This window comes from Danio rerio, chromosome 5, assembly GCF_049306965.1.
Source record: "Danio rerio strain Tuebingen ecotype United States chromosome 5, GRCz12tu, whole genome shotgun sequence".
In the NCBI taxonomy this organism is placed as follows: Eukaryota; Metazoa; Chordata; class Actinopteri; order Cypriniformes; family Danionidae; genus Danio; species Danio rerio.
In genome coordinates, this window is record NC_133180.1 from 26,590,989 (window position 1) to 26,614,705 (window position 23,717).

At 35.3% G+C, this 23,717-nt stretch overlaps 1 protein-coding gene across 27 annotated transcripts in view; it reads left to right on the forward strand.

The window, feature by feature from the left end:
• The window catches only part of trpm3 (transient receptor potential cation channel, subfamily M, member 3), a 226,463-nt gene that overhangs the window by 152,368 nt on the left and 50,378 nt on the right, over positions 1–23,717 (forward strand). For 19 of the 27 annotated variants that reach the window (XM_073952174.1, XM_073952175.1, XM_068221439.2 and 16 more), the window contains 2 exons: positions 3,893–4,067; positions 6,917–7,040. In XM_073952174.1, the coding sequence (XP_073808275.1) occupies positions 3,893–4,067; positions 6,917–7,040 (299 nt within the window). Of the gene's footprint in view, positions 1–3,892; positions 4,068–6,916; positions 7,041–18,989; positions 19,236–19,518; positions 19,621–23,717 lie in introns of those variants that run through there. The other 8 variants (XM_073952178.1, XM_073952179.1, XM_073952184.1 and 5 more) reach the window with 5 other exon arrangements.

Below are 23,717 nucleotides of genomic sequence, written 5' to 3' on the forward strand. Positions count from 1 at the left end.
AGTCGTTATCATATGGACAAGTCTAAATGGAGGACTTATTCCAAAGAGCTACCCCTGCCGAAGAAGAAGAAGAAATTGAAAATTTAATAAATGATATAAATATTTCTCGTTACCTTTCGGCCGCAGCAGTATGAGATCTATAGCTGATTAACCATGTGGATGGATGGTAACAGCCCTCTGAGCCTAACCAGTAAGCACAGAAGGCCCAAACTGGCCCATATCTGTCTGATAACACTGATTGCGCCTATTTAATCGAGTGAAAACATTCAAATCAGCTGGTCATTTACATCCAATGGGACTCCTCCAGAAATCATGTTCATGAAAGTCCACCGCTTCCAGTTCTTCCAGTCAGGACCACATGGGGAAGAAGCAGCGCTATTTTATCATGCTTGATACATTTTAGTGTTCTGTCATAATGCTGCTCAGTGCAGTCTAATAAAACACACGACACATTCAAGTATCTTTAGTGTTTCCCTGTTTTCTGTTTTTAAAAAAAGGAAACTTAGGGTGTATGATCTTATCATGGCAACACAGGACACGGTTTGTGTCAATATTTAAAATGACTAATTTCAATTGACCTCTCTTCTGAATATTTGGGACAATTTTAGTAATAAGTCAGCAACATATAAATATCACTGACTGTTCCAGTAGGTCTTGGAAATCCCAATGGGGAAAAACCATACACATTGTGGCTTTAAAATCAGTCTGCAGAAGAGAGTGTGTCACTTACTGTACAGGTGTTGTTTTAAGCCCACTCACCTGCGTAAGGCACACTTTAGAACTGCATGATGTTTTTCAGTAAAAAGAGAGTTGATAAGAAAGTGTCTGGTATATGCAGAGAGGAGAGAGTTTGTCACTGACTTTGATTTGTAAGCAAACTAGAAAATATAACCAAATATGTCACTAAATGAATTGGATTTAAATCACAGTCTGTATCAAATTGAGACCTTGTGAATCAAAATGGAATTGTTTGGTCATCAAATGGATGGAGAGCAGGAATTCTCCAGATGAAGGTTAGAAAAGGGAAACGCTTCCTCTCACTGTGGAGTGCCTCATGAGGACTGTCTTTTGTTCACTGCAGCTAAGTGGATGTTGGGTGTCATGCTGACAGACACAATTGGGTTATGATGAGAATATCTGAAGGGTCAGTCTCAACAGCCATTCACTAGAATAATCTGTTCCTCTGCACACCAGAATGACTCAAACTTCTCTTTTCAGAAGCTTTTTCTTCTTCATCCTTAAAGTGATACTTCAGTTTCTTACTTCGCCTACATTTTTTGTAACCTTAAATATGTTATGTGTCATGTCAAATTTGTAATTCATTAATTTATTTATTCTTTTTTTTTCTCGGCTTAGTTCCTTTATTGATCCGGGGTTGCCACAATGGAATGAACCGCCAATTTATCCAGCACATGTTTTACGCAGCGGATGCCAATCCAGCCGCAACACATCACTTGGAAACATCCACACACACTTATTCACACACATACACTACGGACAATTTAGCCCACAGAATTCATCCATACCACCTGTCTTTGGACTTATGGGGGAAACCGGAGCACCTGGTGGTAACCCATGCAAACTCTGGGTGAACATGCAAACTCCACACAGAAATGTCAACTGACTTAGACAAGGCTCGAACCAGTGACCTTCTTGTTGTGTGGTGAACGTGCTGCCCACTGTACCACTGTGTCACCCCAAATTTGTAAAAAAATAAAAATAAAATAAAAATTCAGGGTTTTCACCAAAACAAAAAAAAAGTGTGGGGAGCAGAGAGAAGGGAAAGATCAGCATAGGACCTCAAGGCAAGAATCGAACTTGGGTCACCCTGAACACTGGAGTGAATGTGGCGATTAACTAACCACTACAACATTGGTCTCATTATTCAATCAAACAAACATTGCTAAGTTTGCACAGAGATGTGCAGCAGATCAGCTATGAATTTGTTTAGCCTGTTAAGGTGGTTGAGGATACAAGTTTGTTGCCCAATTGAATGCCCTTACAGCGATATAGGCATAGGCTTTTGCTTCTCAAATCGCACCCGTGGCAACAAGCGTGTAGTCTACATGTTCCTAGCTAAGTAGTGACTCAGTAGTGACTAATGCAGACATAGTCAAGCTTTCCAAGTAGTTTCGTTTCCTCCTCTTTGACTCACCTAAATCTTTAATCTCTGAAACTTTGAAATTGGATCATCAGAAGGAAACCAACTTGAGACTCACAGTCTTCTCTTAAATAATATGAGTGTAAAGCAAAACATAAATTAAACAAAAGTGGTGAGAGTGTAAACTATCACTCCGACTGCCATTAAAGTAAAGCTATCATCACTTTGCTGAAGCTCTTAGAGGCAGCCCTCATTTATTGGCCCAGTTTCACAAACAGGGCTTAGATTAAGCCAGGACTAGGCCTTAGTTAAATTAGGCTATTTAAGCCACATTTATAAAAATGGCCTCAGAAAAATCTACTACTAGTGTGCACCTGGTGATAAAATATGACTCTGACATATTTTAAGACATCTCACCGCAAGTTATTTTGAGTTCATACAGCTCAAACATGCAATTTAATCTTGACTAGCCTTAAACCTTGTTTGTGAAACCGGGGGATTATGTATATCATAATATATAGCCTATGACTTTTTTTCAAAGATATAGCCTATATGTTGTTAAAATAAAATTACAAAAAAGTGCACTTAACAGTTACTATATGGACAGTAGGAATGGGGAAAATGTCAATGCAGAAAAGCAATATTTTTTCTGATGATAATATATACAGTAACTACACAGATTACAATTAATTTCTCTTCACTGAATGGAGGTGTTTTTGAAAGTGGTGTTATCTTCAGCATTCAATTAGTAAAAGAAAAAATGTAGCATTACAAAAAGCTGCTTAAACAAATAACGTACAGCATTACTACGATTACAGAATAGTTTGCGCTGTTATAATTCACTTACCTTTTAATACGTTTTGGTGCAATTATAACCCGCTATTTAAAAAAAACAACAGCGACTGAATGTTTTGAATGAGAAGCTGTAATGTAGCTGTGACGGGATGAATATTGATGTAGCCCCCGCCATAGAAGCATGAATGTAGCGGAAATCATGTGTAATGTAATGTCATCAACAGGTAACAATTTATCTCAATTGTTAACAGTATGTAAGACATTAACTAACCTAAACTAATAGAGATCAATTACAGGATTTATTAACATTTAAAAATGTATAAACTTTTTATTAGCCATTATTAATTTTGAGCTGAAGAAATGTATTAGTAAATGTTTGGATTAGCAGTATTGCTAATTATTATTTCAATTACTGGAGCAAAACCTTATTTATAAAGTGAGATAAACAAACTCTGAGAAATGTTTTAATAAGTTCAAACATAATTTGACAAAGTTTTCATTTGGGGACATTATTTGAAGTTTAAAAAAGGAAATCAATATATTTAATATATTTAAAGCAGCTGTAATAATGCATCATAAAACAAGTATCTTGATAATATCATGTTGTAGAGACACTGGTGATTATCACCCCTAGAGTACAGTGAATAATGCTGACTGACTTTATTGGGGGAACTAGCTTTTTATTGGTTAAGTGTGTGCTGTAACCTAACTGTAACTCAAAAATAATGATCATTTTCCACACACTCCCAGCATCCCTTCTCAACTCATCTAGTGTTCAAACTAATAAAATCCCCCTAAAAACCTTATTATAGATAGCACACAGCACTGGTAAAAATCAGACAAACAAACAAAGCACCCCCAGAACTGTTTACACTCTACATGAACGGCTTACTTCTAGTTGTCTCTGCACATTAAACTGGTGGAGGATAAAAAAGCACCCTTCACCTTTAATCTTTCTGATTGCTTTTCCTTGTAACGTTTGTGTTTCGTCTGCAGGGATCGGACAGGGTGTTCCAGTAGTGGCTCTGATAGTGGAGGGGGGTCCGAATGTCATCTCTATCGTCCTGGAGTACCTGAGAGACACCCCTCCGGTGCCTGTGGTGGTGTGTGACGGCAGCGGTCGAGCCTCTGACATCCTGGCCTTTGGGCACAAGTACTCAGAGGAGGGCGGGTATGTGAGGTTTATCTCTCTCTACACTGTAACACTGCAATGAGATATGATTATTTATTTACATATAGATGAAGATTGAACTGTAGTTCAGGCAAGAGCGCAACAGTAGTCACCCAATTTTCATCAGAAATTTTCCCACTCATTTTCTCCATTATTTAAGCCATGAATGAAACCAACCGGGTCTCAAATGAATCAATAGTCCCATAAAGCACAGTAAATTGAGTTTTGTTTGTATTAAATTTTAAAACAACAATAATAATAATGTAAGTATTGTCCATTAGTATTAAACACAATATATTTTATTAGATTTGTACAAGACATGTTTTAACAGGTATGCACATTTAAAAACAGAGATACAATACTGCATAATTTAATGTGATTTCTAGTGGATAATTTTTTAAATATGTTGTAATGTCATCAACCGGTAACAGTTTACAATAAGGTCTCATTTGTTAACATTATGTAAGACATTAACTATGTGAATAATTATCAATGTGCTGTATGCACAGCTAGTGTTTTTCAGCCAATGATAAACTTCCAGTGAAAGGTTTATGTGATTATTTTCAATTTCATAAGGTTCCTTTCACAGCATCAATGTTGTAATGTCATTCAAATATGATCAGTTAAATAGGCTTAAGCATCCGTTTGGCTGTAAAGCATAAAAGGATACGTTTAAACGCAGGCGCCATGATTAGCAGCCGGCGAGAACTGAAACTCCATTGAATATACAGGGGTAAAATTAATTTCCATATTTTAAAGACATTGCGTGGAAAAATATAATTCAATGCAGTGCTCGTTGTTTGATGTGATACACACTTTATATCGTATCTTAGCCAAGCAGTGATGAACACTGTTTTTTAAATAAATCTGATCTTAGACATGGCAATTTCGTATAGGATGACAATTCACCAGAAGCCCTGGGGCTGGCTGACTGAAATTAAAAGTCTGTGTGCATATACTCTATTACAGCATTTATTTACATTTATTAGCTAATATTAATTTTGAGCTGAAGAAATGTATTACTAAATGGTTGGATTAGCTGTATTGCTAATTATTATTTCATGTTAACTATTGTAGTTAAAAGCCTTATTGGTACCCATAAACTTTTATTTTTCATATATGTTCATTTATTGTATGATATTTAAATATATTTACATTATGTAAGTGTGAAAGTGTGAAACACTTTTTTGAACCTCGAGACAAATTTACATTTTGGAAAACATTTTTGCCAATCATAAGACACAATTACACAGGAAAAATGATTTTACCAAGGACAAATTTACATTTTAGAAAAAAATTAACAAGAAGTGAAACACTTTTATCAGTCCTGAAACAAATTTACAATGACAGATTTTTGACAGAAAGAGAATGTACCACACACCGAAAATGATGCAGAATATACCACACACCTGAAGTGACGCGTTGGTGGTGAGCGCGATAAATTCATGTAGTGGAGTACATGGTGTAAAAAAAGTTAATAGTGACTGAACATGGACTGCGGTCGATGGTTGTTTTGACTGTTTTGTAGCAAACACATGAGCAGCTTAACGTGGTTTTGCTTTAAAGTGGTCGGAAGTTTTTAAAGGACACGAGCTAGATGGAAACACAAGACATACTGCATCAATGTGTTCAATATTTTAACGAGTGCCACTCTTACGATGTAATTGTGGACATGATGTCTACACAGTGTAAACCTCAGCTTGAGGACTCTTTGAAGTAAACTGAATAAAGCCGGTGTTACGGTTTAACTGGTGTCCGTGTAAACTGGTCACCCTTTCCAGATGTAAACTACTGAAGTTTGCAGATTGGCAGATTCATCACTTTTTCACAGCAAAAAAAACATGCCCATACTAAATAAAGTTTTTTATTAATTGGTGTCAGTGCTATTGTAAACATTATTGATTTTAACATTTGTGCGACAGAACAGTATATAACCAAAAATAATGTAAAGAAATATTTATAATTTACATGTCATCAACAGCATTCGAACCCGAATCTAGGTTCAGCAGAAGTATCAATCAACCTAACTAACTGAACTATTTATGTACTCGCATTTACATGTTTCTACAAACTCTCACGCTATTATTTCCTCAGAATAGCTCTAAATGACAAACCGATGTTTTATTGCTGTTGGTCAAACCATGATTTTTACAGTTATAACTTCTGCTTTTGGACTCGTGTTAACCTGTGTCTACAAAGTCAAACACAAGCTGATATTTCCGCTGTGTGGAACATTCCCTTTCCATAAAGAATCTGTCATTGTAAATGTGTTTTGGGACTGGTAAAAATGTTTTGCGTCTTGTAAATTTCTTTTCTAAAATATAAATTTCTTTCATCCTTGGTAAAATGTTTTTTCCTATGTAATCGTGTCTTATAATAGGTAAAATGTTTTCCAAAATGTAAATTTGTCTTGAGCTTTGTAAAAGTGTTTTACACTTTATAATGTTGTTTTGCACTTCCCGGCCACCGTAGAATACAGCCCTGATATGTATTCAAGTAAACACATTATATTACAGAAATATATAAAAAAATAAACTGTTTAAGAAATTAGGGAGACTAATATACAGTGTGACATTTGCAATTCACCATAGGAGTGTGAGGTCAATTTTGCCACTGTTTTCATCATTTCTGTTTTCATTTTGATTTGAAATCACTGTGACTTTAAGCTATGGTTGGTCGTTTTATGAAAGGGTCATAAGTTATCATTAAAAAGCAGTTTGTCTAAGGAGGAAATTAATGGGAATTTTTCCTTTCGGAACCCTACTGTTGCGCTCTGCTGGAATGTGTTGATTGCATAAATGAACTGCTCTGATATGCCAGTCTCATCTTTCTCTCTGACTACATGCTAGAATCATAAACGAATCTTTGAGAGACCAGTTATTAGTCACCATTCAGAAGACGTTCACATACAGCCGAACGCAGGCCCAGCATCTCTTCATCATTCTGATGGAGTGCATGAAGAAGAAAGAACTGGTGAGTGTGTGCAAAGTGCCTGTACAAGTCCTAATGATTAAACCGCCCTGATCTGACAGATTTAAAGAAACTTCTCTAGAGCCTTTCTTCCTGTGCTTTGAGTTCTCTGTGCGAGGTTGAACTCAAGATAAAGCCAGGAGATTTCTCTGCCACACATTTCTCTCAATGTCAGCATGCAGTTATTCTATCGGACAGTCAGAGATGCGTGTAAAGTGGAGCCTTCAGCTTGGGGCTGATAAATGTCACTACCTCTGCAGTCCACATGAAGTACATTTCCTCAGGCCCTAACACCGTCTCTTCCTTTTAGCTTCTCACACACATACACCTTCTCTTTATCTCCGGATGCACAGAAAAGAACACTATTCTTACTACTGATATTATCAGCCAAATCTTGTCATCTTTTTGAATCCACTGCTCTTCTGTTCAATTATTCACCAGACTGACGACATCATAAACTTGTATGACTTTTCAATTAGAGTGCACTTTCTGCTCCAAGCTTTTAGACAGTTCACATTTATCCTTCCCCCGTTAGCCATTATTTCCAGAAGTAGCTCAGTAAAGAGTTTTAACATTCAGCTTGTAGGTGCTATCAGGAGAAGCATTTACTTTTATCTTAACATGATTTAATAAATTTAAAGTGACCCTATTAGTGCATTGTTTTAGTAGATACGACTATTTATGTACTGAGGAATATGGCTGTTGGTTGCAACATAGGCTCATTCTAAAAACTTAGCCTTATTTACATTTCTGGAGATTGTGATTTATGTAGCCAAAAGTATGTATGGCTGCATTTTGTTTTTAAAACAAATGCTGTGGGGCGCCATTGCTTTTTGCGCTTACCAGCTGACCGATTACCTAGGTGTTGACAGCTTTTCCTCTGATACCAGTTTGTCCAGTTAGCTCACCGAGTACATTGGTGTACTGGACATGCAGAGAGGAGTTGACCATGATGAGTCTGGCAAAGAACGGTTCCAGAAAGTGGGTAAGACAAAAACAGAATGCAAAAAATGAAATAAACAGGTAAAAACAGGGTGAGAATGTGGTATAAAAAAAAAAACTTTCAGTTGGGTTTTGGGAAGTGGGTGCTTTTGAAAACACTATTGGTTGGGTTTAAGGAAGGAGGAGGGTGGGCTAGTCGATCAGTGAATTAGTCTGTCATTCAGTTAGTCAGTCAGTGAGTTGGTCAACAGTGGCCTCTGGTGAATTTACGCAAGAAGAGCAGGTGTGAATGGCACGCGCGAGAGAAATTTGAGATCTCAAAAAGCATACACAGCGGCCTCTGGTGGATTCGCAAAAACAAAAACTGCAAAAAAATCCTACCTCCTGGGATGTATTTGGTGCTCTCCAGAAATGTATATCATGGTACGTTTTCAGAATGAGCCTGGGTGGGTTTTTTGAGTTTCTGACTAGTTTCAGAGGCCATGTTTCCACCTGGTTTTAAAATCCAGTACATTCAGACCTTTGATCTCTGATCTAATCTCCGATTTATAAAAATGCGGTATTTTTGTGGCTTTTCAATGGATTGAGAAATAAAAGAACGGTAATAGTAATTGTCTCCCAAAACAAAGAACGCATTGTAGCTAAAACGAGTTTGCTGTAAATTCAATCTCACTTAATGCACAAACCTATGTAATAACTTAACATAATGCCAGCCTTTATTGATTTTCATTGGCTGCCTGCGAACAACATCTGCTTTTACCCTCAAACACCGTAGTTGAGGCCTGGAAGATTTTGGCTCATGCTGCTGACAAGCTGAGAAAGCCTGTTTTCTGCTCTGGAAAGCAAATCTGCTTTGTGTTTTCAGCCCAGAAGTGATACTGTTAAACCAATTCTATCATTATTGTTCTTATTACTATTTACATGCGCCAAGAAGGCATTTGAAATGGAAAATCAAATATGGTAATGGGTGTTTGGCTTTTTTACTTTCAGAAATAAAGGTACAGAAGCTGTCACTGGCACAGTACTTTTTTAAAAGATGCACATTTGTACCCAAAGAGTCCACAGTAGTAGCTTAAAGGTGCATATTAGTGCCCAAATGTGCCTAAAAAGTACCTTTGAGGTACCATAGTGGACCCTTCTGGTACAAATATGTACTTTTTGGAAAGGTACTGCCCCAGTGACAGCACCTGTACCTTTATTTCTGAGAGTGTTACATGCACTGAAAATGTTTGACCAATCACAAAAGACTGGACCATCTGATCAATCACAACAGAACAAACTCTCATAATGTGAAGGATTTACTATCTTTGACTGTAAGAAAAGAGCTTATGATGCAATATATGAGACAAATATGTCTTTTATGGCTTTATGGGTGAAAATCTATAGATGGAACAGAAATCTTATACATATCTTACCTAAATTAGTATAACATTGCCAATTGATGTATCTATCAAAATTAACAAACCCATGATTTGCATGCTAAGAGTTTCTTGTCTTTGTATGTTATTGTAATTTCTATTCAATTTCATTGTTGTTTCTGGATATTTTCAGTCATTAAATCATACATTCTCAAAGTGATTTTTGTGTTTTTTCTTTTATTATGAATACTTTCGATCCTCTTTTAGTCGTTGTAGTGGCTTCACTCATTGTCTATGCATGTGTCTGTGTACTTGTGATTTTGTGCATACTTAATTTAATTCATTGTGTAACTGTTTTCAGTTTTGCATGCGTGTCCACTGTGAAATAACTGATCTTTATGAAGATGACCTTATCAAACATGGACATGAATCTTTGTACCCACACACCATATGACTAGTTTCTTAAGCCTGTGTTTTGTTGAAGGTAATAGCACAGCATGCTGGCTTTAATTTACATGCCACCCACTTGAGTATTCTTTATTGATGACTCAAATGTGAGATCACAAAACCTTTGTGAGACAAAACTGTTACTGAAAGGGAAGGCTTTTTTAAGTATTTGGTCTCAGAACAGTTTAGCAGGCAGTAGATTTAGCATTGAACCAGTGTAACCAGTGCCATTTTCAAACTGATTGGTAATGCACATATTGAATTATTGCACAAGAAATTATAATTCACAAAATGTTTTTATGCTCTCTTGAGGCGGTTTTGTAAAAAAATATTGTATAAAAAATGATGGAAATTGAGGAAATTGATCCATTTAAATTAACTCTGACCTACTGTAGTGAACTTTACACCCATGTGACTAATCAGCTGTCTTCAATATGCTTGCCTTGTTTACTGATGGTAACTTAGCTACCAATAAAGTCTGCCACTCTAACAATTTATGCACCTAATGTGCATTTGGGATTTTGAAAAGATTAGCTTTGCTCAGAATAAAAACCTGTTTATTGACTTTAACAAACATGCTCAGTGGTGGTTCTGATGTATTTTGGGGCCTAGAAGATCTTCAGTTCATAGCACAGCACTCATCTCTCATCATCATACATGCACACGGTTCAGCTCAGTGCTGGATCTCTTTTACTCCCTCATTGCTGTACTTTCCACTAAGGACGAGCCAATGGGAGAATTTCCATGCTTGATGATTGGAACAAATGCTTACAATTTACAACTGTGATTAGAAAACTGGAGTGAATCAGTGTTAGAGGTGCCTTTGGCAGTCTTTGAGGATCTTTGGCAAAGGTTTTTCAGAGTAATTATCATATTTTAGCAGGTTAATTTGAAGACATTACCATCAAAATGTATGAGTATGTAATAATCAATTCTGAGTATTGTTGCTTGTGGTATATGCACTGCTTATGTTGCTGATATGCAGAGAATTCATTCAGCAAACTGCACATTATATACATTTATAGCTCACAATGTAATGCAACTGACAAATGCAAATTCATATAAAAAATATAGGCTTAATCTCACGGTTGCTGGCAAATGATAAGACATTTGTACAAAATTGACTTAGAAAATAAAATTACCTTTATTTCCTCGAGATCGAATGTCACTTCTGAACAAGAGCATGTGATAATAATACAGCTTATTACAGTATGAAATGTGTTGTTGTTTTCTTCCCATAAGTATGCAACATGCAGTGAACTATGCAATAGTTAATTAGTATAGTTTTTATAGGAAATGTTTAGTTTTTCTAAAATAGCCTTTATTATGTCACATATTTGACATTGGACTTTAAGAGACCTTTTTTTATCAAATTGAGAGTTATACGTCATCTGAAAGCTGAATAAATAAACTTTTAATTGATGTGTAGCTTGTTTGGGTTCGAAAAATATTTGGTTGAGAAGTTGAACTATGTGAATTAAATATGTGAAATAAGCATTCCGAATAAAATCAAAATATTGATATAATTGTCTTTAAAATTAAATTACATTTTATTTTTAATTAAAGTAAAAAAATACAATTATTACTGATTATTACTGATCAACAATTATCTTTTAATATATTTATATAGGAAATTTGCTAAATGGCTTAATGGAACATGAATATTCTAATGATTTTGTAATAAAAGAAAAAAAAATCATTTTGACTCATGTAATGTATTTTTTGCTATTCCTATAAATATACATGTGCAGCACAAGGCTGGTTTTGTGGTCCAGGGTCACATATAGTAAAAACCTTAATTATATACACATTCCAGGACTCTATTCCACTGCATTACGTCTTAATACATGATTGGACAATGGAAACCAATGTTGAAAAATGTAGTTGCAGAACGATGTGTGCGCACTTCAGTCTGCTTATAGACAGAAGTCTAATAGACAAATATTGAAGACATTTGAGCTTGCTGCTGAGCTTTGCAAAGAGAATTTGTAATGTTTCTGGTAGTGCAGAGGTTTATCACAATCAATCGATGGACTGTGTAAGAATGCTTAACAGGGCAGTTTTTGCCTTTAAGCTGCTAGTTGATAACTCCACATGCTAAGCATGACAAGAGCTTAAGGGCTGTTGCTGATGCCACCATATATGCATTCATGTGTATGTATCACATTCAAGTGCAAATGTGCAAAAATTGCCTCAAGGAACATGCGCTGATAAAAAAAATAAATGTATTCGTGTTCTCAAGCTTCATAACCTCCTGAATGTTTTTTTTTCTCTCAAATAAATATTATAATATTCACTTTTGCATCCAAACATCTGTCCTAAAGGATAAGTAATTTTTGATTCAGAATAATAATTAAATGGGTGTCACAGTGGTGCAGCGGGTAGAACGATTGCCTCACAACAAGAAGGTCACTGGTTCGAGCCACAGCTGCTCTGTTGGCATTTCTGTGTGGTTTGCATGTTCTCCTCGTGTTGGCGTGGGTTTCCTCCGGGTGCTGGGTTGCGGCTGGAAGGGTATCCGCTGCATAAAACATGAGCTGGATAATTTGTGCCGTTCATTCTAATGTGGCGACCTGATTAATAAAGGAACTAAGCCGAAAAGAAAATTAATGAATTATTTAAAAAAATTTAATCTGTTCATGTTTTTATCTGTATTTAAATAGAATAAAGTCTGAAATCTGGTCAATTTACATCTGATTTTTAAAACAAGCAAAATGTGTGCTAACATTAAACATTTAGAAAAAAGAAAATCTAAGGATAATCAAAAAATACTTCACTCATTTGAGCTGATGTTCTGTGTGCGCTGTGGAGAATCAAGACTGGTATAATGAGATCTGTAGGGAGGTGTCTTAATTCAACTTGTGCTCCTTTGAAGCACCTAAGCAGATGTTTAACCTGAACTCGACAGGACAGGCTTCCATAACATGACCCGCATACACCTCTCCAGATGAGAACAGGGCAGCAGCAAACTACAATTAATTATAACCTTATTAGATCACATCATGTTCCTGTTAGGGATTTGCTGATTCTGTTCTGTGTGAGGATAATTGGCACTTGACACATAAAAAAAGCATTATGTCAGTCTTTTGCTCTTCTCTTCAGTAGGCATTTCATACCTTATTCAGGACTGAATTCCATTCCTAATCTCTTTCCTACTGTGGAGGTCTTTGTTCCTGCAACCAGAGGAGGGATGGTTCAATTAATCAGACTGACAGCCTCTCTGTCTATTTATCGCTCTCATTCTGTTTTTTTTTTTTCTTTTAAAGCATCTTCCTGTTTCTTTTGACTTACCATCGAGGAGTTTCCACTGCTTGTTTTTTCCTCAAACAGTTTTTTAACCTCCTATAGAAAACATCATTGTTTTCATTTTCTCTGAAGTGTATAGAAGAGTTTATCAATGTCAGAATATGACCACGATATTTAGGAGTATTAGATGAATATGAAAGGCTTTTTTAAATGTTAAATGAATGTTAAATTAATTAAGCTAAGTTAAATAATGTAAAAATAAATGTATGCAACCTCCACACCAATAGATATAAGTACACATGGAAGTCATTGGTGGGTGTGATTTTGTCAAGTACGATGCGGTTAACATCTACAGTAACATCTACAGTACATTAACATCGGAAAACGTAATCCATACTGAACACATTCCCTAACCCTAAACCCAACCATAACTGTAAACTATTCACAAAATTAGAGGAAAATTATAGTTGGATAACACTCATGTAGAAGTGCATAAATTATATGCCTAAACTTAGCATAAACTGTAAACATATCACTTAATTCTGATTGGCTGATTGGAATGTTGTTCCAGGATCAACAAATATGTGAATTCAGGAACATGTCCTACTCGGTGAAATCACACTAATAGTAAGTCATCTGATCTTTCATACAGTTGGTTGGAGATTAACATGATGCATATACTCACTGTGTGACATATCTTAATATATAATGCATATTTTTCTGTATATATTTTGGCTATTCAAATGATTAGCTGTTTGCTACATTGCTGAATTAATTTGATTGTTTGAACTAATCTAATTAACTTTGAAAAGATAACTCCGTTGTGGTTTTCAACAGTGTTTCTTTTAGAACATACTCAATATTTTGAGGACTAATGGTAACCAAATTCTTTTGAAGCTGCAATTAATGGTCAGTAAATATATCTAAGAAAACCCAGCAAACAATTTAGTGTTTAATAGATGTCTATTAGACATCTAAACATAGGCAGCTTGGCTAAAACAAGGCTAAACTTGGGCTGTCAGTGAAAATCTAATAGATATTTAAGAATAGCCCAAAACTCATCAAATAGACAGGTTAGACAGACTTTATATGTGTAGTCATTTATTTCTGTTTATTTTATGAATAGTCTAGTTTAAGCCTATTCTTAGATTTTTACTGACAGCCCAAATTGAGCCTTGTTTTAGCCAAGACGACTATGTTTAGGCGTCTATTAGACATCTATTAAACATTTTTTTTTTTAAACAAAAATTGCGCTGGGAAGAGGGTTGTGTTCAAAATTGTGTACATCTTGGTTAAAAACTTTTTTGAAGCATATAAAAAGTAAGTTCTAGTATAGGTGAAAATCTGATGAACTGTATTTAACAAATGATAGAATTAAAGGGTAAATATTATGCCCCTTTTTACAAGATGTAAACTAAGTCTCTGATGCCCCTATTATGTGTTTGTGAGGTTTCAGCTCAAAATACCCCACAGAAAATGTTTTATAACTTTTTGAAACGGCCTCTTTTAGACTTTGATCCTAATTGTGCCATGTGGGTGACTGTCGCTTTAAATTTAAATGAGATTGTGCACCCAGCCCTCTTTTAAAAAAGGGCGAAGCTACAGGTGCCAGTGTGTCAGTATATTGGCAGATTCAAAAACAAGAATAAGATATAAGAACAAGAATAAGTCTCATTCTTAGAGACGAAGATGGCTGAGGTGAGATACTCTGGTTATTTCTAGTGAGTCATCTGGAGTTGTTATTTATAGGAGTCGACTGACGGATAACTCGAAACAGTAACTACTAGAAACTCCTCTATCTTCAAAAATCTCCGTAGTCATCTAGACAACACAACCACTGCTGTCAACTCAATGGAAACCCCAACTCTGCTTTCATTTGATTGGAGAATGAAAAAGACACGACTGACGTACCATACTTTTTTCAAGTGCGAGCGCTCAACAACAAAAATGCAAAGCGCAGCAGGTGGTTAAATTGTGAGCCACGCAAGTAAATCGTTCATTCATTTATTTATATTCTTTTCAGCTTAGTCCCTTTATTAATCTGGGGTCGCCACAGCGGAGTGAACTTATCCAGCATATGTTTTGCACAGCAGATGCCATTCCAGCTGCAACCCATCACTGGGAAACACCCATGTACGCTCATTCACACATCCAATTTAGCCTATCCAATTCACCTGTACCGCATGTCTTTGGACTGGTGGGGAAAAACGGATCACCCAGAGGAAACCCGCACGATGAGAACATGCAAACTCCACACAGAAGTGTGCCAACTGACCGTCGTGACTCGAACCAGTGACCTTCTTGCTGTGAGGCGATCGTGCTACCCACTGTGCCATCGTGACGCCAGTGTTGGTAAATCAATGTTAAAAAACTGCAAAAAGCAAGTTGGGTGTGATTGGCCTCAACTCCTATGCTAACGACTGAGAGATTGCGGGAATTTCCCCAACTGATGTCATATACAAAGAAAGAATATCAATCAAAGTTTTTCTGCAGACTGTTTTCATACTGCAGACTGTTTTCAACTGTTGCCATTCTGTGTTTTTTTTATGAAAACACTACTGTCACTTTTATGAAAGGTTTTTGTTTTGTTTTGTTTTTTGCACAATAGGTCCCCTTTGAACTATCGGGTTTTGTTTATTTGATCACAGGATTGACCAATCATAATCAAGTATTCCAGAGAGCACTGCATAATAATGAGTTTTTCATTGGTTGATTTTGTCCATAGGTTTGCTTTATCTGTGCTTGATCAATAGAGAGTTGTTTAGGGAATCTTGCTGGGCAACATTCAGTTTTTTCCCAGTTCAGTAAGGAATAAAAATACTTAAGAGGATGACATATTGACCAGCAGCTGTTGATGAATGAAAAGATGGCATCACTTCTGGCTCTTTTTTATTATTATTTTTTTTTTTACAATGGATAAACAAGAGGATGAACACCTGACAGACAGGAGACACATTCTGGCAGATGTGAGGAACAGTGAGTAGATGCTGCTGTAGGATGTGTGATGATGTGGGATCTGCTCTAGTGAAATGGAGGGAGGGTAAGGAAGGAAATTTCCCCCTCTGATAAATGAAGATGAATGTTTGCCCATGGGCCTCGGTCAATGATGCATGAAGCAATCCAGTATACAGCTAGAACAGCTTTCTTCATGCAGCTTTCCAATGAGAGGAGGATGCACAGCTACTCTACACACCATCTCGCCATTAGACCTATATTCAGATTGACTGCTTCGATAACTTCCCCGAAGATGAATAACATTTCAGTTTAATTTTGATTAAAATTTATATTCCTTGCAGATGTTTTGAATAATTAATAAAACAACATGATGTCCCACTTGCTGAAATCTCCGGAGATTATGTGAATTTTAGTTTAGAGTTTAAGTGAGTGACCTGAATGCCAGAAAGGCTGCCACAAGTTAGAACCTCGAGAAACTAAACTTTTTAAATTAATATTACTAATATGATATTAAAACAACAAAATATTACTTTTTTCAAATAATTTCATATAAAAAAATGAAATTATTACTATTATTATTTTATTATGATCATTTTGACAGAAAGGCCTACATGCTATTGGATCATATATATATATATGCGCATCACATTTGTACAGTGCTCCCAGGACAAATGTCATTTAACCACACTAGTCAAGACTAAAGCCAATCTGAAGATGCTGAACTTTCGTGCTGCGTATGGGTGTAGTATTCAGCAAACAAAGCATAAAGACAGAACATTTCATAAGTAAGATTTTGTAGACTTTTTTTAGTTTTTGTACTGTATGTTATAAACGTTTGTGCTAAAGTCATGTTATTGATGATAATACAGTCTTTTATACTGCATTGACCATAACGCGAAGTAGCACCAACTTGCACTAGGCTTACGCTAGTTCTGTTGAATCATCAAACTGTTCTTAGAACAGTTGGGCAAGATAGTGGAAAAGCGGCTAATAATGTAAATGAAATTTGTTGGGACACTGCAGTGCCAGAAACTATTATTGTCGGCTAAATGAAGTAACAGCTAGTTTTTGAAGTAACTGATAACAACAGTGCCTATGCCGCAATGTACATATCCTCCCTAAAATATTGAATATTAAAATTGTTATATAGCATTTAGATCAGAAAGGTAGATATGATTGAGACGCATGGATATCAAGAGTTCAAATGAATCGTTTATAATGGAGATCCATTTACAAACGAGTACTCCCTGCTTTAGAATTAGTGAAAGCAGGAGAGAGGTGTGTTTCAGGTTTCCATCAACATAGAAAATGATGTAAAATTATAATTTTCGGAATTTAAATATATATATATATATATATATATATATATATATATATATATATTCGTACTGACCAATGGCAAAGCTCCCGAACATAGATGTATAAATATATGGCTCCAGATGGCCAGTCCTCCACCTTTTAGTACAGGGTAGCGCTCCTTTAAAATGAATGCAGGACCAAGGTGCAGTAGAGGACTGGCCATCCAGAGCCAGAGATGGACACATATATATGCATATATCTATGATCAGAAGTTTTCTCGGTGGTCAAAAAAGAATTTTTTAAATTACGAAAATTATAATTTTACATCGCTTTATCCAACACTTCATCAAAGGATAAGTGACCGCACAGGCATTGCTGACAAAAAGCTTGTGCTTGTGTGCATGGAAATGTATTATCCTCCCTCCCTGTTAAATTTGGTCTAATCCCTGTCCTAAAACACACCTCCTCTTCTGCTTTCACGTCTCATTCTAACAGAGGGAGCGATTAGAATGAATAAATTTTCATAATGAACGACTCGCTCACTTAGCTGACAACAATACTTTGGCCTAAGCGTCTTGTTGTCATATTTCATTTACATTGTTTGCTTATTTTATTTAACGAAACTAACATAAGCCTAGAATTCAGAGAAAGTTGATGTTACTTTGCCTTATGGTGAATGCAGTGGCTTTTATTATCATCAATAACGTTACCAGTTTATTAAATACAAAAGCGTAAACAAAAACAAAATCTTATCTTTGAAATGTTTTGCCTTTGTGCTTTGTTTTCTTTCTTTGCTTGTTATTACACCCGCACAGCGCTAAAGTCCAGCATCTTCAGATTGGCACACTGTTTTGACTAGTGCAGTTGAATGACACTTGTGTTAGGAGCACTGTAAAAATGTGGCGGCACTATTGACGCATGCTCAGGGTATGTGATATCTAGTGTTTATACAGTATCTACAGTATATGGACAAAACAGCATAAGCTACATCTAATGTTTTTTTTTTTTTTTTTTTGCAAAAAAACAGTTGACAAGTTTGTAGCAATATTTGTTTACAATACAGAATATGAATTACATTGTCAATGAAAAAGAGATATGACAGAGAAAGAGACAAGAAGAAAAAAATAAAGAACATGATATAAACTTGAGGGTAACACATTAAGAATCAATAAAAGTACATAAATTAAAGTCATTACAAATTGAAATAGTTATGTTTGCTTTCTTATTTTTAGATAATGAAATTAAATGTATATAATGACTAAATTCTTGCAAAAAACAGGAAAATATGGTTTAGTATTAGTAAATTTGCATTTGTGGATATGGAATTTACAAAGAAAATAAATTTATAACAAAACAAGCATTGCCCTTAGTAGAGGCAGATTCATATTAACCAAAAATAATTTCTTTTCAAAAGTAACAGAAACATCTGGCTGTATATTATCATTAATAAATGAGCCAATATGTTTCCAAAATTGTACTTCATAATTACACTCCCAAAATAAATGAAAAACAGTTTCTGGATGAAATTGACAAAATGAACATTTTACAGCAATATTAGCATGAAAGTTTTTCAAAAAAAATGTATAGGATAAAATTTATTGATCAGTTTAAGAGACACAAGCGACATCTAATGCATCTAAACTATTTGACAACAGTAATCGTCACAATTTCCTAAATTTAAACTGAACTCTTATTTTGATGGGTCGTAACTCTAGCTCTTGGTTTCTGTGTAAATTAAAAGCTATTCTTGCTTTAACCGCAAAACTTTCGTAGTGACTGTCAAAGCAGCTCAAGGAATGAAGTTTGTGTGTTTACATCATCGGTTAGTGAGAAGACATATGCTCAAAAACATTGAAAGCGTCCTGTGTACTTGAATAATAGTCTGTTAGTAAATGAATTAATGCTTTATTCAAAGAGACAAGCTAATATGGATTAGTAAATGCAACTCAGGGTGAGTAACGTTACAACTTTTGGCTTATTGCCAAATTAAAGTTACGTGACATTCTGTGTTTGTTATATAGACAAGACTGTATATTTTATTCAGCCCGTTTTTTTCTAAATGAGGCCGCACATATTCACATAACTTGCTCTATTTCCTCGTAAAATTCTAACAGCTTCTCTGATTTAAATAAAGGTTTAAAATTGGTATATAACAGGGGAGAGAGAGAGACTCTTTAGCCTTTATCCAGATGCTACTGCTGGGCATAATTTCACACCTCTCAAACCTTTAACAGCAGGAAGACAAGCCTGTGTGATGGACAAGACTATTATTCTCACTGCAGGCTTTTTCCCTGAACGAGCTGATCTGCCATAACAGACACTTACTGTATGCACAGGTCAGTATGCTCTCGTTTACACACCTGTCCTGTGGAGGCCAGTGAGCAATGATGATGGAGGATTTCAGAAATTTTCATGGATATACTAAAGTGTGTGTATTAAATTACTGAATAATATATTCAAGTTATTAAACTAAAGTAAAGCCTTCATAGTTCACTTTTCAACCATCAGATGAACAAGCAATACGCTGTAGACTTCTGATGAGTAATAGGTGGACAAGTTGAATGGTTGTGTTACAGCTTAAATAGTATTTAATACAATATGAATATTGGTATTAGAATGGGATATATGCACAGCTAATGTTTCCTCCCATACCGATAAACTTCCGGGTAGCGGTTAATGTGACTATTGTCAATTTCATAGTTATTTTTATGACATCGATGTTGTAATGTAATTAAAATACATTCAGTTAAATAGACTTAAGCACTTATTTAGTTGATCAAGCGTTAAATGAGATGAAAACCCGTTTGCTCGCACGCACTGTCAGGATCAGCAGGAAAGCGCAAAAACAAAATGAAAAATACTGGGATAAATAATTGTTTATATTTAAAAACATGGCGTGGGAAAATTGAATTCAATGCAGTGCTTCTTGTACAATCTGAGAGCCATTTTATATTGTATATCGATCAGGCAGTAAAGTGCGTAGATTTTTATAGAAAACAGACCTTAAACGTGCCAGTTTTGTAACTGCATACAGTTCACCAGAAGCTGGGGTGGCCAACCCTGTTCCTGGAGAGCTACCTTCCTGCAGATTTCAGTTGCTACCCATATCAAACACACCTGAACCAATTAATTAGGAACTGAACACCACGTGATAATTACAGGCAGGTGTGTTTAATATGGGTTGCAACTGAAATCTGCTGGAAGGTGGCTCTCCACGAACAGGATTGGCCACCCCTGCCCTAGAATATTATTTCAATGTTCCTAAAAGTATGTTTACGGTGATAAAACAACCTACAGTGACATAAATTGTAATAATGTTTTCTGCTCTTTTAAAACTTTACTAAGTCAGATTTACCTTAGCAAATCAGTTTGGAAATATTTTTAGGAATGTGGAGTATTTGGCTGAAATGAATAACCGATAAAAGATTTTGAGGCCGATAGCTGATATATTATAGGATGGATCGATATGGATTTTTTGGCTGATATTGATAATCGATAATAAGATTTGGATGCTGATAACCGATATATTTACCGATAAATATTTCAAAATGTTCTAGTTTCATACAGTAAATAAAAGATTTTATTTTAAAAACATCATAAAAGTTTGAACTGATCTTATAAACTGAATAGCCTACTCAAAGCAAAAAAGCTGTCTTTTCAAAATTGCAAGGGGATTATATAGATACATTCGCGTTTCCACATAAATCAACATACCAAAAATAAATCATTTCCTTTTCTTTTTATAGAAAATGAACATGCAACTTGACTGTAGCATAAAAATTATAGGTTAAAAAACAAACTGGGATTTATTTGACAAACAAGTAAAATAAGTACATTTTAAGTCAAATGAAAACGAAAGAACTAAGAACTGAACCAGCTCAAATGTTCTTGAATAAAACATTTTACAGTAATGTGCAAATATGTAACGTCCCAAAAAGCATTTTGAGAGGTGTATTGACTGTTCAGAGCCACCGTACAAGCGAAAAGCTAAACACAGATAGTATTACGTTAGAAAATGTGGCATAAATTTGTCCCATTTGGTATTTTAGATTCTTTTGAACACATGTAAGTGCTACGTGTCAGTCAGACAACGCTTCTATGTTCGTTCTTGCTGTCAATTATTGGAAATATTATCAATAAAAGGTTTATGATAAACCGCTGTGAGTTTGAAACTTTAACTGCAGCACTGTGTGATGCACATGCACACGAAGCGGAGTTTGATACAACACCTGATACAACGATATGGCCGCCGATACATCGTGCATCCCTAAATACTGTATTTCTCATTTTTATTTTCTGACTCTTTCAATACAAGTATAAGGAAGGTAATGTGTTTTGATAATTTGATAGGTACAATGTCATGGCAACTATTCAACAATAGTTTAAAAAAAAACTGTTTATCTATCATTATTTATAGCCAACTAGTCAAACTGTTACCGAAAAGTAAATTTTGGGCACCTTTCTTTAATGGACATGTTAAATTACAAGAAACTGTTGCTAGTTACTGAAAATCATAATGAGAGTTGACTGATTTCACACAGTCTCTGAAAGATATCAAAGCAGGCTTATCTTATTATTATTATTATCATTATTAATATTATTATTATTATTATTATTATTCTATTATTATCATTAATAAAAATTTTTATTAAAAATAAATTTCATTTAGATAAACTGATTTATACCAAAGTCCATTTAAGGCCAATCATTTCACTCGTTGGCCATCTTTTAAACGCCCCTCAGGTATTCTGTTTGAATAAGAAATATCTAATTCTCCAAAATTGCTTGCCAAGCTTATGATTAAATTTCATATTAGGAATCACCAATACAATTAAACAACAACTGCCTTTTTAGTTTTATTTCTAAACGTTCGAATCACACAAAATTTGCAGAAACTCATGTCTGGTCCGAGCCCCTTCCCCGGTGAATCCTCAGTTTATATTGATCACTGATTGGCTTCTGTACTTGTAGGCGGGGCTTCATTCGCCATAATGACTATTGCATTTTTCCCCATTCAAAACTATACGAGTGACATGTCTTGTGTATTATATAGTCTTTGTCTATAGTGAAATAACTAAAACTAATAAATAAGTAAACTATGTAGGCACGTAAAAATATAATATTACAACTGAATTTTCAGAAATATGACATGATCATCTGCAAACATTATACAAGCAAGGAGACCACCAATGGGAGTAAAGACACCACAATTTCCACTGAGAAGAAGCGCCATTAGCAAGTAGCAGTCGGTAAAGAGACGCGGTGACCTCCAGCAATTTAATCAATGTCACTGTGAATGCCCCGTTAGGATCTCGAAGTGCTGTTGTGTAGTTTTGAACAAAGAGGAGGCGTTCAGGGCCAATGACAATTTAAACACCCATTAACCTAAGGCTGCCTGTTATCTCCTCCACCACATTGTTGTTGTGCTGCCAGTAATAAACTGCTGGAGACCATCTAAAATAAACAATCATCTCTTCTTTCCTCTTTTATTTACCAGCACTAATAGAGAGGTTGTTGTTCTGGCACCAGGTTGTGAGCAGTATCACCTCTTCCCGAGGCTCTCATTATTAATGATGATGATGAGACTTCAACAAGCCGACTTTTAATGATTGCTCTGTGTTTGTTGATGCACTCACAGTGTTACGAATGAGTGGATCTTTACTGTCTTGAGGCTTTTGCTTCTCAGGTAGACGGCTATTTAGTTAGTCGGAGTGCAGTTGGTGTGTTAAAGGACTATGGGAAAGATTGTGATCAATGCGGAGATGAAGTTAAAGTCCCCATGAAATTAAAACTTTTTTAGATGTTAGTATCAATATGCTAGTCTTAAGGATATCTATAAGCTAGTGTGCTCCAAAACAGTAATACAAGTTGCATTTAGAAGATATAAACTTACAAAGCTTGCAGTTTGTCACCTTCACCTAAATGGATTGTTTTTTTTATATCAACTAATATATATTACTTTCTAATCTTGGACTTCAAATCTTCAGATCACACTCTATGGCATATGTCTCAAACTCTAATTGGCAGGGGGCCATATCAGTAGGCCCACACAGAATCTGGGCTCGCAGAATTACGCAGATTTTCCACAGATTTTCCGCAGATTTTCACAGATTTTTAGCCCATCATTAATTCTGTTTATTTAATTGAGAAAATGTGTGGAGATTTATATTCATTCAGTTTTTTTATATTATTGACTAATATGAAAATGTTGATCTGATTTATGTACAATGTAGTTTGTAAAGTAATATTTTCTGACTTTTGGTAGATATATTATATAAGAGACTTGCTTTGTTTACCAAACAAAGTGAATCTAATTAGATTTGCATTTAAAATATTAAATAAGAGTTAAAAATATATAATTTTTTTATTTCACATATTAAGGTTTTAGTTATGATACCGCCAAAATAATTCAGCATAAATATGCAGATTTTTA